At 38.9% G+C, this 17478-nt stretch overlaps 1 protein-coding gene across 2 annotated transcripts in view; it reads right to left on the reverse strand.

Moving 5' to 3' along the window:
• The window catches only part of TRPC3 (transient receptor potential cation channel subfamily C member 3), a 239097-nt gene that overhangs the window by 15806 nt on the left and 205813 nt on the right, over nt 1-17478 (reverse strand). Inside the window, exons 8-9 of one of the 2 annotated variants that reach the window (XM_088452252.1) lie at nt 14182-14377; nt 2547-2756 (exon numbers count right to left, since the gene is read on the reverse strand). In XM_088452252.1, the coding sequence (XP_088308378.1) occupies nt 2547-2756; nt 14182-14377 (406 nt within the window). The remainder of the gene's footprint in view (nt 1-2546; nt 2757-14181; nt 14378-17478) is intronic. The other variant, XM_088452253.1, reaches the window with a different exon arrangement.

Genomic DNA, 17478 nt, shown 5'->3' on the forward strand with positions numbered 1-17478 from the left:
GACATTTATTTGTTTGTCCATTTTTTAACATCTGGTCTGCTATTATTGGAGCTCCCATTGATGGATAGGAGAGTTTTGCACCAACTGAGGACATATTTTCCAAAAATCTCAGTCTGTGCCTGTCCAAAGTTAAAAAATAAATAAATACCAAGAGAAAAATGATAGTGGTGCCTGTATCGTTTAAAAAGTGCAGAGATGTTTTGACGGAGACACCACAGTGATTAATTATGAATAACACTGATCCATTTATTAAGTGCAGACCAAATCCTGTACCTCAGTAAATTAATTGTTTTAATTATTTGGCCATGAATGAAGTCCTACCTCTGTGACCTGTATAAAAAAAAATTCTAAAAAAAACTTGACTGTGTGCCAAGATATCTTGTATGAGATGATAATGTAATTAATTTTCCTTGTAGTTTAGTTTCTGTTGACATTAGACATTACCGTTTTACAGCAGAAAAGAATAAAGATGCAAAGTCATTAAATATTGTAAATGAAGTATGCACTAGGTTGTTCGCTGCTGCACTTCAGGACAAATATGGGAGTTCACATAACTGACAGTTTATAAATTAATTTAATTCCACAATGTCTTGTGTACTGAACTCATGCATCACTCTCGTCTCACTTTATAATCAGTGCAAATTTGACAAAAATCAGTTATCAGAATATTTGGCTTGAATGCAACCATATTATACAGTATGTGGTTCTGACCAAACAATTGCTATATATTTTAATGTTTAACTATTTTGAACTTTTTGAATGTATGTGTAAAAGCAATTAAATTAAATGTGAACCAAATTGTGCTCAACCGAAAAAAAATTATAAAATATTGCTTCAAGATATATCCAGTAAGTATATACAGATCTGATAGGGGAGCATTTTGGAATACAGATCTGATAAGGAAGCATTTTGTCCCAAAATAAGGTCTCCTATATGATGTTTGTAGATATTGTATCTGGCACAGCAAACACCAGTTGCACATAAAACTGTATGTAAAACACATTACAAATTTAGAGCCCATTTAAGTTAGGAGTAAATTCACCTAGATTGTGCAAATTTGCACCTTGGCAAATCCATGTTGCACTGCACAAGGGCAAATTTAAAATGTTTGAGGTGTGTGAGTGTGAAAGGGGTTCTAAGTCCTAGCCCAAATCTCAATTGCTGCCCAGTATATGTGTCTTATATGCAGAGCCAAACAGTATTTTCTCTCCATACAAAAACAAAAAAATCTATTTGCATTTGCACCTCCTGCATTTCAGCATGTATTGTCTTGGTGCCAATGTGCACCCTTTAGCAGGAGTTGCTCTTAACTCTGAGGGGGAGATGTATCAAGCCTTGGAGAGAGATAAAGTGAAGAGATGGGGCCCTATATATCAATATTATTTTTACTAAAAAAAAATTATGAAAAAGGCTGTTTGCACACCCTTTTCACATTATTTTAGTAACACATAAAGGGCTTCATAAAAAACTACTCCAAGCCCTTCAATTTGCATATTTTAAGTAAGCAGATCACATTTTCCATACTTGTAATGGAAATTGTGATCTGCTCAGATTTACTAAAAATAATTTGTGAAAAAATACCGGAGAAATACCTGTGATAATATCTCCATCTTCAGACTGTAGGCTTTCCACTATTACCCTGACTCCTGCTCTGCTCTGACAGGCAGAACAGAGCCAGGAGCTGGCCCCTGTGATCAGCTTTATGGTCTAAATAGACCACAAGCTGATCACTCCCTAAAAAAACAATAGTTAAAAAAACCCAGGGACCGGTGATCAGTGCTCTGGTGAGGTCCTCTGGGGCTCCGGTCAGCTGGTCTCTGGGCTCCTGCACTGTGACCCTGGTCAGCTGCTGCATGGAGCAGCGGCGGAAGCGCGCGGGAGGGGGGTGTTTGTGAGCCGGCGGCGCATGTGCAGACACCTCACTGTAATTTTTGGAGAAAGATACAGTGAGAAGTGTGTGAAGTGGAATTGCAGGGACAGAGGTTTATCACAAGCTGTGTCCCTGCATTGCGATATTGGGCTAATTTATCACAGCCAATCTGCATCTGAGATGCGGATTGTGATAAATATGCCCCATATAGTACCAACCAATCAGCTGTCATTTTACAGACTGTGTTTAAATAATGACAGGAGATGATTGGTTGGTACTTTATCACTCTACACTTTATGTCTCTCCAAGGCTTGATGCATCTCCTCCTAAATGAGCCCAATAAAGTGCAAATGTTCTTTTTCATATTATCTAAGAATAAAAGGGACTTTTAAAAACAAACTATTAAAGGCAGTACTCAAGCAGTATAGAAAAATCAAAGATCTCTGGTGATGAATAAACAGATCACGATATATCGCTGGTTAGAACTTAGCAATTGAAATGAGAATAGATTTTGTCTGCATTTAACATGCAGCATCCGACAAAACATTTCTATTAATCAGCCAACAAAATGCCATCGTGCACATTTGTTATTCTGCAGTACCTGCAAATAATACAGCATAATCATTTCTAAACACTGTAGGTTAGTAGAATGTCTAATGCGTTGGTCAAAATTTACCCTGGATTTGGAGTCACCCATTCCTATTTCAATGTCTTTCTGCAACTTTCTTGTTCTACATTTTGAGAGGTTGAAGATTCTCAGAATTAGATACACGAAGGATTTTGGACTTGGAACAATGCTGAATGGAGGCGGCAATGTTTTTCCATCATCAAAGTACGATAACCATAACTTCGATCGGGCAAATTTCCATTCCACATCACTGTCATCCTGGACACAGAGGAGACATAAGAATTGCTTTTCTCATTCGCTGCATTGGCTGTAATGACTCCGTTTGCAATGGAAGAAGCAATCAGCTCTGTATGATTTTTTTTTCTTACTCTTGAAGAGAAACTTCAGTTTCATCACAGGTTCTGTTTCCACTCAAGTATTAAATTCCCTCATTGGAAGTATGAGACCCAAGAGACAAGAACATATACAGTAATAGACAAGGAACAGATTCTCCATTTCCCTTGGTGTGTTTTTTTTTAATAAAAAACAAATAGCAATTATACCAATATTCTTTGCTGTAGACAATCAGAAGTAGGTATTCAAAGCTGCAAGAACAGGTGGGAGAGAGCAGAATAGTGTAACAACTGTTCCAATTCCGGTGGGACAGTAAGCCCATATTTTGGACTGCTTCTCGCTTGTGTAGGGTAAGCCGTATGTATGTAACAATGATACTCATGCTTCTGCACAATGCGGGCAATCTGAAATCTGTGCAGATTGAGTTTGACACCATCAAATGAAGTCATCAGCACTATTCACTAAGATTTTTCCCATGTGGAGCATTGAAAGAATCTTGGTGCTGGCATTCCGACTGGGTTACAATCCCGATGCCTACAGATACCCTAACCCTGCCCTTCTGTCTCCGCACCCAAAGCCTAACCTCCCCCCATAGTGCCTAAACCTAACCCTCCCCCCTAGTGCCTAACCCTCCCTTTAGTGTCTAACCCTCCCCCTGAACCCACTACTTACCGTCAGGATGCCGGCACCAGCATCTCGACAGCCAGGATTGTGACTACATCCCGCTTTGAAGACAAGCTCCCTTCTACACTGAACAAAACAAAAGGTAGTAAGCCTTAGGGGAAGGAAAGGAAGGTGCCTTGAGACAAGGGGAGATTGGTGGGGACGTATGTAACAATGGAAAGGTAGTAGGATATATGCCATTAAGAGGTCTATTCATCCTCACCTAATTTCTACAAAAGCAGGTGAAAATGAAGATTTTCACCTATTTTTTTGGAAATTAAGTTTTGAGGCCATTCATCATTGAAGGAGTGTTGGTTAAAGGGAAGAGTTGGGAAAGGAGTGATGGTTAAAGGGAAGAGTTGGAGAAGGAGTGTTGGTTAAAGGGAATAGTTGGGAAAGGAGTGTTGGATAGAGGAAAGAGTTGGGAAAAGAGTTTTGGTTAAAGGGAAGAGATGGGGAAGGTGTGTTGATTAAAGGGAAGAGTTGGGGAAGGAATGTTGGTTAAAGGGAAAAGTTGGGAAAGGAGTGTTAGTTAAAGGGAAGAGATGGGGAAGGAGTGTTGGTTAAAGGGAAAGGTAGAGAAAGGAGTGTTGGTTAAAGGGAAGAGTGGGGAAGGAGTGTTGGTTAGAGGGAAGAGTAGGGAAATGAGTTTTGGTTAAAGGTAAGAGATGGGGAAGGAGTGTTGGTTAAAGGGAAGAGTTGTGGAAGGAGTGTTGGTTAAAGGGAAGATCAGGGAAAGGAGTGTTGGTTAAAAGAAAGAGTTGGGGAGGACTGTTGGTTAAAGTGAAAAGTTGGGAAGCAGCGTTGCGAAAGAGTGTTGGTTAAAGGGAAGAGTTGGAGAAGGACTGTTGGTTAAAGGGAAGACTTGGGAAGCAGCCTTTGCGAAAGAGTGTTGGTTAAAGGGAAGAGTTGGGGAAGGAATGTTGAGGCTTTACTGTACGTTAAAATTACCTTTTGCAGTGTATATTTTATGGTATCCGTTCAGAAGGCAATCATAATGTTGACACCATAATGTTGACAATAAAATGTCAAATGGTGAACCATGTCAACATCCTCAGAATGTCGACATGTTCACAATGTCACCAAGTTAAATGTCAACATGTGAGGATGCCGACGTATAAGGTTGGGTACTGTTGGGAGGGTTAGGCTGCAGGGGATAGGTTGGGGTTAGGCTGTGGGGGGGGAAGGGGGAGGTTAGGGTTAAGTACTAGGGTTAGGGATAAGGGGTTTCCCAAGGGTGCCGAGAAACCTTGCACTGGCCCTGACCAGTGGATGGTATTGAGCTTAAGACACTGGATGGTTTGTTCCTACAGCCTCCTTAGTTTTTATCCAGGCCTGAGCTGAACCCAGAAGCAAGGACACAATGCAAGCAAAGCATATGAAACAGCATTGTGAGTGTATGGGAGTTATTGCTTTTTAAGCAGAAAAAAATATTTTGGGTGCTTTATATACAGAAGGTGATATATGGATAGCTTTCAGTGATGACTAAATTTTAGATCAGCTATGTCACTCTTAGGGGCCCATTTATTTATTATTGGAATTTTGGCCTGATAATATAATTTGTTATGGCTACTATTCGTAGCAACAAGAAATTCTGTTCCGCCAGTATGTATTATTATCACACGCAGGAACAGGGGCCCTGAAAGGTGCTAATGAGACTAATGTGATCATATCACTTCTTTTTGGTGCAATACTGAATATTTAGTTGAATATAATCTGACATCTCATTAGGCACCTTATTCTTAGCCCTCCTCAAAATAGAAAAACGCCATAATTGTACAAATTAACGTCAATAGTGTTAACCCAGTCTTCTGATCATACAGGCCAATAGTTCAATCTCCAAAGTAAGCAAATAGGGTATAATGGTTCCCTGTCCAATCTAAAGAAAGAATATCCATTTACACAAACTCTACTCGTAAGTTTAGAGAACACTACTGCTTTATCATCCTCTGTATGTGTTAGTTGTATAATGCTCTGAGATTTTTGCTTGTAGATTTTCCCAGCATAAAATCTATCTGATCTGGGTGGACAATTTCAGCTAAGACCCTATTAAGATGCAAAGCCAGAATTTTAGCCAATATCTTCACATCTGATGACAGAAAAGATATAGGTCTATAGGTGTCAGGGTACAGGGGATGCTTACACGGCTTTGGGATTACTATTACAAGGACCACAGACATAGACGGGCAGTGTACCAGCTTCACAAAGAGTATTAATAGTTTCCAACATTTTCACTATATAAAATGTGTTCTTATATAGATCTGTCAGGAGAGCATCTTCTCTGGAGCCTTGCCAATAGTAAATAAGTGATCACCAGTCCATCGTCTCCAGAGTAATTAAACAGCCAATAGTCAATGGTTGTGACACTCACATTTTGTATTTAATATTATTGGCATTTTAAATCCTACAGGCACACCTGACTACAATTGATGGCTTTGCAAAGCCTCCACTAAGTATATCTATTAATTTATATGTACCTACCGTTATAACCAGTGTTATACTCCAGAAAGTCCACTTTGTCGTCAGTTACTCATAAATTGCTGTCATGCAATAATGCATTATGATTTCTCATATTTGCACAGTGAGATCTTCTCTGGAAGAGGCAGGGATTGGATAGTGGAAGGGATTAATCCAGCTGTCATTTGCTGCTGTGATGGTGCTTATAATGCAGTGAACTGAGACCTATGCCTTATTTCAACTATTCCAATTACTCTGGCCACTAGAAAACTTAAAGATCTCCAATACAGGTCATGTCCTCAGTGCTGAGGCAATTTCTCAAGACCTACAAGAGTTGATGACTGCTCCCATTATACTGGGTTCCCCTGGCAACACCAACAACAAGATAGGCCCAAATGTTCTCTCCTTGCATAGGATCAAGGGAGATTCTCTCATGGACGAAGGGTCCAAATGACAGGTGGGTACTCTCGAGTGACCTAGGACAATATTTGCAGACCACTTCAAAGAATATTTAATTGGTAATGCTATTAACCAGGATATTCTGCTGCTGGATCGCGTTCTCAGATGCTACTTCATACCCAGCCTTGCCATGCCCTCAAATGCCTGATTTTTATGCTGCAAATCTGTGAAAAAAAACAGCACAACCAATCGAAAAACAGCTTCAATTGTCACTAGTCAGATTAAATCTAATTGCTTGCTATGGTTTTATGAATATCTGTATCTATAACCAATGTGAGTAAATAACCCTCAAAGATTAAGGAGCCTATTCATCATCACTTAATTGTCACAAAAGCAGGTGAAAAAGCAAATTTTCACCTGCAATTGTGACAATTAAGTATTCGGGCCATTCATTAAGAAGGTGAAGCAGGAAATATCACAGATATCTCCTACTTACCTTCTGTTTGCGGAACAGAATTCATCAAGCTCCAAAAATATCATATTTTCGGAGCTTGACTGCGGGGGCATTCGCCATCTTCAGATGTCAAATTCTATGTTTCTATGTTTCTTTCAGATCCCTCTACCCCTGAATTGCTCCGGTGGCCGCGGCGAATTAGAATGTTAATTATCGGGGTCCGTTCGGACCCCGATAATTAACATCATGAATAGGCCCCTAAAGGATCTATTCATTATCATTTAATTTCTACAAAAGCAGGTGAAAATTAACATTTTCACCTACCTTTGTATAAATTCAGTATTGGGGCTAAGTATCACTAATATCTCCTGCTTACCTTTCAGCCCTGATCTGGCCCGCTGCCCCGATACACTAGTATGGGGACCTAAATTCATCAAGCTCAGAAGATACAATATTTTCGGAGCTTGACTGCGAGAGCATTCGCCATCTTCGGTTGGCGTTTGTTCCCGCACCCAGTCCCGGGCTGCGAAGAGGAATCCTTTCGCCAGGCCCCTGATAATTAACCTAATGAATAGACCCCTAAATTATTCTTATTCACAGTGTAGATAACATCACACTAATAATTTATTTTAATCCTAAGAAAGAAAAAAAAGATAAAAAAAATATATAGTATTTGCTGAGGAGAAGAGCATTTGCCAGATGCTTGTACCTCATATTTTTATGATTACTACTGTATGTCTTAATCAATATTGTATATACAATAAAACGCTTAGTCCTTAATAAATGCTACCTAGTGAATTTGCATTCACTCCATGCCCATCTTTCATTGGCATTTTAAGGCTGTTTTATTGTGATAGACTGGCTAACCTATCATGCTTGCAAGCCTGGATGAGGTGACATACTGTAACTCGCCAAGCCTAGGAATTTTATTACTTTTCAATTCTCTACACTAAAATGAAAAAGCAGTAATTTCTTCTGGCAGCACAGTATGTACAGTATGTGTTACGTCTAGTCCTGTAAATCCAGTTTTAGAAGCTTACTGAATGGAAACAGCATCTACGTGTCTCAGAGCCAGGCTCTAGCTCCCATTAAGGACTAAAGACACACACATTCGGCTACTGCAGGTTTGTAACATTACACTTGTATAATTTCTTGCTTGCTATGATATAACAATACGTTCTGGAAAAACTCACAGCTTTCAATGCTGAAATCAATAGCTTCTTTAATGTTGCAAACCATTTGCCACTGTAACTGTAATATTATGGTCTATTACATTTAATAATTCAGTTACAATGCAGTGGGGAACATTTAGTAGTCACACAATTAACAAAATATTTGGAAATCATTAAAAAACAGTTTAGAGAAAACCACATGAAATACTCAGCATTTGTAATAAAAATACTGACGAATAGCATACAATAGCAGGAGGCAGGATGTAAAGTCACTATTGTAGAAATTCTGCAAACCATGACTATTCTTCATCATTTATCTTAGCTGCATCTCCTTCCCTAAAGGCTTTTGCTTTGTGCTGCATGGGCAGTCTTGAGGTTATCTATCAGTGTGGAGATTTCTTTGGCGTGGTGGTTTTATATCAGTGAGAAGATTATTAAGGGACCTATTTAGCAAATAATATTTGTGGGATATCTCCAGGATAGCAGGGGTACCAGCAAATATTAAGGATCCCCAGGGATGTAGTCAGCATCCCGGCATGTGGGATGCCGATGGTATTTATCCCGACTTCAGTATACCGACCGCCGGCATCCTGAAGGTAAGTATCGGGAGTTAGGGGAAGGCTAGGTTAAGGCACTAGGGGAAGTTTAGGGTTAGGCACTAAGGGGGAGGGTTAGGATTAGGGTGTGGGGAGGAGGAGGTTAGGTTTAGGCACTAGGAGAGGAGGTTAGGTTCAGGCACTGGGAGGGAGTATTAGGTTTAGGGTGCGGGGAGCGGAAGGTTAGGTTTAGGCACCGAGGAGGGAGGATTAGGGTAGGGGTTATGGTTAGTGCTACTGTACTTACATATGGGTGTCGGTATTCTGACTGCCGGGAATCCATACCCAACCCCCATGGAAGGACTGCAGCAGATATCTCAGATATTTGCCGCAGATCCTTCATATCCAACAGCAGAAGCAGCCCCCATACATATATATTGTTTTATAACAATAAATAGACCATTTTTAAGAACATCCAATCTATTGGTGATTAGTAATTGAATATTTATCGTTCCTAATTATATTTTTGGATTGCTATAATACCAATGGACATTGGGTTAATAAATGAATGTCCAAGGTGCATGTTGAGGGTGAGTATATTATATATCGTCAGGGAAATACAAGCTTTTGGTAACAAATTGATCTGGTAGCACCGCATTTTGTCTCCTACTATTGTTATGGAATAAGAAAATCACAGAGAGAACAATGTTACCGGAGCAACCACCATAGGACAATGGTGTGATTTCTGTCCAACATTTGTTTACCACCAATCAAGGGTGAGTTGATATATTTCTGTCTACAGGCTATACAAATATCATTACGTATGGTACACACTTTTCTCTCACATATTCCGGTATAGCTCTCTATAGAAATCCTCATTTACTCAGAGGAAAAAAAGAGCGATGGAACTATCCCCCTACTTCATTAAGGAGCCCAGTTGAAAGGCCCAGCTTTTCCTTCCCACACATCCTTACTCTCACATGTTCATAAGAAATATCTGGCACCAGCCAGCCACATTCCCATATATTCAGATGAGCATGAGGAACTTACTTCTGTTGGCCTCACACAGTTCCAAGCAAAGAGGGGAGGAGATATAAGGATTCTCACTAATAAGGACTGGGCACATATGTTGGGAAGTGCCTGCAAATTAAGGATAGCCATCCACTCAGGGGCGTATCTACAATGGGTGCACAGTGTGCGGTGCACATGGGCCCCTGGGTCCAGGGGGCCCACACCGCACACCCTTGCACCTATATTTTTTAATACTTACCTCTCCGTAGTCCCACGTCGGCTGGAGAGGCACTATACAAATTGCCTGGAAAATGGGCGCTGGAGAGAGAGGAGGTGGCCGCGGATGGCAAGTGAACATGGGCCACCTCCTCTCTTAAAACGCCCCTGCATCCACTAATTATTTTTCCATCACTGGCAAAGCACCAATGCCGCATCATTGGTGGCATCAGTCCAATGGCTGAGCTCCACACATGTGCAACACCCAGCCATTGATGGCTAAACCATCTGGTTTTCTACCGATGGTTTCAAACTATCAATGGTACAGCCTTCGATGGCCATGACTACTGCAAAGAACCTCCCCAATTAAATTTCAGATCCAGGGTGAAACCTATAATTAAAGAAGATTGATGTAATGCAGAGACTAAACCACCTTAAATGTGATGTAGAGACAGGGTCATTCAGGAACCTCCTTTGGGAATGCCCCAAAATTTAGCACTCTTGGTATGATACATGTTGCATTAAAGAACTGGTGTCTGTTCCACTACTGTCCCCAGAGATGTGCCTATTTGGGTTAATGTTATTAGACTTGTAAATAAAATTACTTTAGAATACATTTGTTGATATTGGTTAAAGCAAGCCTACAGTAGGATTTCTAAACTAGGTAATACTGACTAATAATATTGTGGGCATAAAAGATTTATCCACACAAGTAGAAACTGCATATTAAAATATTAACGCGTCTAGAGCAGGAGGAATAAATCTCCAGAGGCAATAAGATATGAGAAGAGATCCCCATCTCCTGTCTGATATTAGTGAGTGAGTTTCCATAACTGTATAAGTATGGTGCAACAAGACATGCAATGTTTTGGCTTGCAGTAGTTTAGTCAATATTGGAGAACATGTAGTTATGAGAAGGAGAATGCATACCATATAAAATATGTGTTTCTCAATATATTTGATCAACTTAATATAACAGCTAATATAACATTTGCATTACATAATGGCTTATGTACAAAATGTATGGAGAATAATGTGTCAGCATGAGGCACATAAATAATGTTATATTGATTTTATATTAGAAGTCAGATGTTAGTGTCTTGTTTTTATGTTGTTGTAATGTAACTTTATATAAAATCAATATAAAATAAACTTCATTTAAAACAAAATCACACATTTGCTTTATGCCGGTCTAACTGAAGGGATTTCTGCACATTTGCACTTGGCAACCGCTACTTAATATAACATTCCCACCGGAAATCTCCTGCTACTTGAAGCCAGGTTCTGGATTGTTCATTAGCCTGCTCATTTCACCTGCAATCATGCTTAGTTATCCTATGCAGCTCTATTAGTTATGTGTTGAATGTTACATTTGGCATTGCCCAAAAGTGAACAACCCCTTTAAATCTGTATACAAGCATTCATTCTTTCATTCCTAGTATAACCACTTACAAAGAGCAAACTGTCCCCTGTACAGTGCAGAATCATGGATATCTCAGCACCTTGATTTCAGCAATTGTACATAGAATGCATTCTGGACACATAGGGTTGTGGAGTAAAGTGACAGCTTCTGTGGATGAAAAGGAATCCTAGGGTGGGAATTGGTCACTAGTGCAAGAAATGAGATTTATTTTTCTTTGTGAGAGACCTTTAGCAGTGTGTACTTTGTCTGAGCTGAATGTCTTTGTTTCTCAGCCTATACATTTAATGGGACTCATTTCGTGCCACTATGTTGCACTTCATTGATGAAGCACAGATAGGTGCACTCAGAATAATATAAGAGTTTCATGCGCACAAAAATGCATATGTAATAAAAATAATATCTATATCCCCTCATTCTCATGCATAAATGAAGCCATAGATGAGGCTCAATCAATCAGTATATCGTTAGAACAGGTTTATGTCTTTTCCATAGCATCTGAGTTGCTGTAGAGTCTGTCTCACTGAAACAAATGATGAAATGTTCTTATTGCTCCCTGCTACAAAAGCGAAGATGCTGATTCAGAGCAGCACACAATCTGGCTGCATAAGCTGCATGCTGGGAAATAAATACAGATCTTCGCAGAATTGGCCGAGTCTATGCAAAGTTTCATATACAGGCACCGACGCATGCACAGTGCTACAAATGCAATGTAATATTATTAAGAAAGATAAAATATATTGGAGGACATTTATGAAAACAGTTCTAAGTACATGTGTAGTAAGGAAGGTATTGCCAATATCCAATCAGATTCAGTCATGTTTTACATTTGTTTAGAAAATGAAAGCAAACATCTATGACCGCACCCAATCTTCTACATTATTCATAAATCATATTTAATACCACAGTCACATACAGACAGAAAAGGTAGATTTTACTAACTTCACTTGTAATGTGTTACTTTGATAGATCTTCTTAATTACTGATACTGATAATTGTGGTTAGTTTCTTAGGGCAAAACAAAGAATACAATCCTATTTATATGTATACCATGCAGAATCTCCAAACAATGTTCTATTATGTATCTGTCAATCCGTTTCCTTCTGATAGCAAAGAACGATCCAAGTAAAATATATCATGTCTATCGGAATGAGACTTTGTTTTTTACAGATGCAAATATAGCTCAGAGATTTGTTCTATTTTATAACTGTAAAGTAACATTAGTGCTGTGCCTACAAAATGCAAAGAAGCATTCCATGCTGAATACAGTGACTTTGTATAACCAGACCTTTTGTTTTTCCCATTTAATTATAAACTGTACAGCAGCCTTTTCACTTTCCATCATTTGTAAATTGCTGACGTTGCATTTCAATTTCTCTCCATACAATTATGGTTATGTTTGAATACACTTTGTGCTTTAATAACATTGTATTATTAACAATTAGGCAAACAGAAAAAGCACTTACCATTAGAAAAGTGGATTTCTGCACTTTTTTTTAAACAATAATGGGTTCAAATTGTAACCCTCAATCCTACATGACTTACATTGGTAAAATTGGTATTTCAGACTGTAAAACACATTTGTGATTTGTTTTTACACCTCCCATGTAGAGGCTTTGAAATTGTTGTAAAATGATGAACACTCCTGAAACTGACTAAAATTACATTTGAGGGTATATTTACTTAAAGTCGATTTTGATCGTTGTTAGGTCGATTTTGTGCTTCAGGGTCTAAATCACACATTTACTAAAAGATGATTTTTTTTACCTTTTTTTTTTTTAAATAATGTAAAAAAAAAAATCATCTCTAAGTGAATGTGCGATTTAGACCCTGAAACGCAAACTCAGCCAAAAATCTACCCATCATCGAACAAAAATCGACCCAAATCGACTTTCATTAAATATATTAATTGTTTAAACTCAAGCAAATTTAGAGATGCAAATATAGAATGGAGAATGATTGGTGTCATTGTGTCATAGGGTTACTTTGTCAGTGTGGAAACTACATACAGCATTTTCATTAATGCTGCTGAAGGTGTTAAAACGGAATCGGTATGAAATATCGACGGCTTAATTAGCTGTCGGTTCTCATACCGACGCTAGGAGCCTGAATGTTTAAGATCCCGTCAGGAGGTGGTAAGTAGGGTAACCCTCCCCTGTCCCCCCTCAACCCTAACCCTTCTTTGGTGGTGCCTAACCCTAAAACTCCCGGGGTGGTGACTAACCCTAAGAACCCCTGGGTGCCTAAACCTAACCCCCCCTCCCCACACCCTAAACCTAACCCTACCGGGGGGGGGGGGTCGCTAGACAAAACCTCCCCCCAGGGGTGCCTAATCCTAACCCCCCCCTCCATGTAGCCTACCCCTAACACTCTGGGAGCAGGTGCCTAACCCTAAGTCGCACCGGGGTGGCTAAACCTAGCCCTACCCCCCGCAGCTATCACTACCCATTCCCTGCATACCTTCGTTCTGGATGCCGACTGTCAGGATTTTGGAGTGGGGCTAAATATAGGCGTCAGAATTTCAATGCCTATCTTTAGTCCCAGGTCGGGATTGGCTGGCATCCCGGCTGCTGGTAATGTCACCACATCCCGTTAAAACATTAGACCCTTAACGCAACAATTGGGATATTATTAGAAGTCACATTATTCACTAATATTGTGACATGGTAAAATTTCGACAGTATACCAAGTGAGTAATATAGATTTCATTAGAGCGTCAACAAAAGCATGTCAGTATTTTATTCAGAAGTCTATATTAACATACTTTTTTAATTTTTGTACCTGCGTCATGGCAAATATAATCACTGGGTAACCTGGAATGTTATGGGAAATATGTTCTGTTCAAAAGCTCCTGATTTATCACATAAAATAAAAGCTGTATTCTGGCCACTTCTATCTCAATGATTAATTAAAAAGTAATTGATAAATTAAATGATTATATTGTAGATAAATTGATAAATAGAGGAAATAGAACAGACAGAATAATTGGGAAAACAAGAAAGAAAAAGGTTGACTGCGTTACCTCTATTTCTTGGTATGAGCTGTTTATCATGGCAATTAACATGTTTAGAAGAACTACCACCATTGTCACATTGTAGATGCCATAAAGTACATAGCCGATGTTCTCTATAAACTTGTGGTCGTATTTCAAAACGACAGAAGTGACTTCAGACAAGCCAAATATTGACCAGAACAGGGTTTTGAAGCTCTCTTCGACACTTAAAAGACATTAAGAAAAAATATTTTTTTCACTTTTTTTTTATCTGTATTGCAATATAAGTATTAGATTTATTGTCTAAAATGCTATGAACGCTAGTTTTTTTTTCCATCATTTTGATCACCATACACTAATATACACTACAAAGTGATCACTCTTTCCATACTTCCCATCATACACCTCATGTTTACTTTAATTAATCATTGAGCAGTGCCGCTCACAATAACTATAGGAGGCACTTAGTTGTCATAAGTGTGTAACATCATCATAAAGGCAGCAGAACATATTCCACTTTTTGTTCCCTGTTTTTCAGAGCTTTCTGGAGCACAGTGATTTAGATAAGACATCCCATACTTACAGTCAGGTCCATAAATATTGGGACATTGACAGAATTTTCAGATTTTGGCCTCTATTCACCACCACAATGGCTTTGAAATGAAACAAACAAGATGTGATTTAACTGCAGACTTTCAGATTTAATTTGAGGATAATTACATCCAAATCAGGTGAACGGTGTAGGAATTACAATGGTTTCTATATGTGCCTCCCACTTTTTAAGGGGCCAAAAGTAATGGGACAAACTAAACAATCCTAAATCTAACATTCACTTTTTAATACTTTGTTGCAAATCCTTTGCAGGCAATTACAGCCTGAACTCTGGAACGCATAGACATCACCAGACGCTGGGTTTCATCCCTGGTGATGCTCTGCCAGGCCTCTACTGCAAATGTCTTCAGCTCCTGCTTGTTCTTGGGGCATTTTCCCTTCAGTTTTGTCTTCATCAAGTGAAATGCATGCTCAATCGGATTCAGGTCAGGGGATTGACTTGGCCGTTGCATAACATTCCACTTTTTAGCCTTAAAAAACTCTTTGGTTGCTTTTGCAGTATGCTTCCGGTCATTGTCCATCTGCACTATGAAGCGCCGTCCAATGAGTTCTGAAGCATTTGACTGAATATGAGCATATAATATTGCCCGAAACACTTCAGAATTCATTCTGCTGCTTTTGTCAGCAGTCACATCATCAATAAATACAAGGGAACCAGTTCCATTGGCAGCCATACATGCCTACACCATGATACTACCACCACCATGCTTCACTGATGAGGTGGTATGTTTTGGATCATGAGCAGTTCCTTCTCTTCTCTTCCCATCACTCTGGTACAAGTTGATCTTTGTCTCATCTGTCCATAGGATGTTGTTCCAGAACTGTAATGACTTTTTTAGATGTTGTTTGGCAAACTCTAATCTGGTCTTCCTGTTTTTGTGGCTCACCAATGGTTTGCATCTTGTGGTGAACCCTCTATATTCACTCTTGTGAACACTTCTCTTCATTGTTGAATTTGACACATATACATCTACCTCCTGGAGAGTGTTCTTGATTTGGCCAACTGTCGTGAAGGGGTTTTTCTTCACCAGAGAAATAATTCTTTTGTCATCCACCACAGTTGTTTTCCATGGTCTTCCGGGTCTTTTGGTGTTGCAGAGCTCTCCGGTGCGTTCTTTCTTTTTAAGTTCCAAACAGTTGATTTGGCCACACCTAATGTTTTTGCTATCTCTGTGATGGGTTTTATTTTGATTTTTCAGCCTAATGATGGCTTGCTTCACTGATAGTGACAGCTCTTTGGATCTCATATTGAGAGTCGACAGCAACTGATTCCAAATGCAAATGTCACACCTAGAATCAACTCCAGACCTTTTACCTGCTTAATTGATAATGAAATAACGAGGGAATAGCCCACACCTGTCCATGAAATAGCTTTTGAGATGATAGTCCCATTACTTTTGGCCCCTTAAAAAGTGGGAGGCACATATTGAAACTGTTGTAATTCCTACACCGTTCACCTGATTTGGATGTAATTACCCTCAAATTAAATCTGAAAGTCTGCAGTTAAAGCACATCTTGTTTGTTTAATTTCAAAGCCATTGTGGTGGTGAATAGAGACCAAAATCTCAAAATTCTGTCAATGTCCCAATATTTATGGACCTGACTGTATATTTGCTAAATAAATAAAACTTTGAAATTATAATTCTTGAATTCTGGATATGTTATGAGTAGGTAAGCACCATAATTAGTATAAAATCCTTCCTGGGTCTGAACACTAAGGGATCAATCCGATTAAGTGTGAATTGCAAGTAGCAAGTTTGTTTAATTAAACTAGCAGACTTCACAAGAAATATGCGCACCCGAGAATTCTCCAATCCAAATAAAAATGCCTATTTGCGGTACTCGCATTGGAGGTTTGCGAATTGACTGCCAAATGAATGTAAGAGAAGTGCATGAAAAAGTGCGGAGATCATCCTGGACCTCCCAAAATTGATAATTTTGTTATCAGGACCGTATAAAAGGCTGTTTCTGAGCATAAGGAAAGTACTAAAGGTTTTTAAATGGAGTCAAATAACTGATTTGTGCTTTTAAAAAAAAATGCAAAGCAAATGATAAAAAGCAAACTTTTTTCGTTTAATCCCAAACAAATTAAATGAAAAATGCAAATAAAGGAAGTAAAAAGGTGATTTTGGGGTACTTAATTATTTTTCAACTAAAAAAAAACTAATTAAATTTGGGGTGCCTAAACTAACGAAAACGTTGATTTTGGGGTAATCTAAGGGCATTTTTTAACCTAAAAAATGACATGTAGTTATTGGACTAATCAAGCTAATTGGAAACTTCCAATTGCCTAATTAGTCATTAAGAGGTGTGTCCAATGGGTTCAGCTTGGTGTCTCAACATTATAACCTTAAAATAAAGATATTACTTTCCATCTCTCACCCTCAGGGAGGTGAGAATAGAAAATGCAAATTCACTCTGACTGGTTCAGTGCGAGTTGCTAATTGGATTGAAAAATTAATTCTCTTTGCGAATTCGAAGAGAAAACAGAAACTCGCAATTCGCAACTAATTGGTTTGACCCCAAAATGTAAAAATAATATAATATAGCAATTTTATCAATAAATATTGCTAATTTTAACCTATCTTAAGCTGGGTATACACCTGATAGATCAGCCGCCCGCCCGCCAAATGGGCTGACCGATCCGACAATTTGGTAAGTGATATGCACAAACGATATTGTGTATACACACTTACCAATACACAGCCCGACATG

The sequence above is a fragment of the Taudactylus pleione genome, unplaced genomic scaffold, assembly GCF_031769625.1.
Source record: "Taudactylus pleione unplaced genomic scaffold, aTauple2 ptg000036l, whole genome shotgun sequence".
NCBI classification, from domain to species: domain Eukaryota; kingdom Metazoa; phylum Chordata; class Amphibia; order Anura; family Myobatrachidae; genus Taudactylus; species Taudactylus pleione.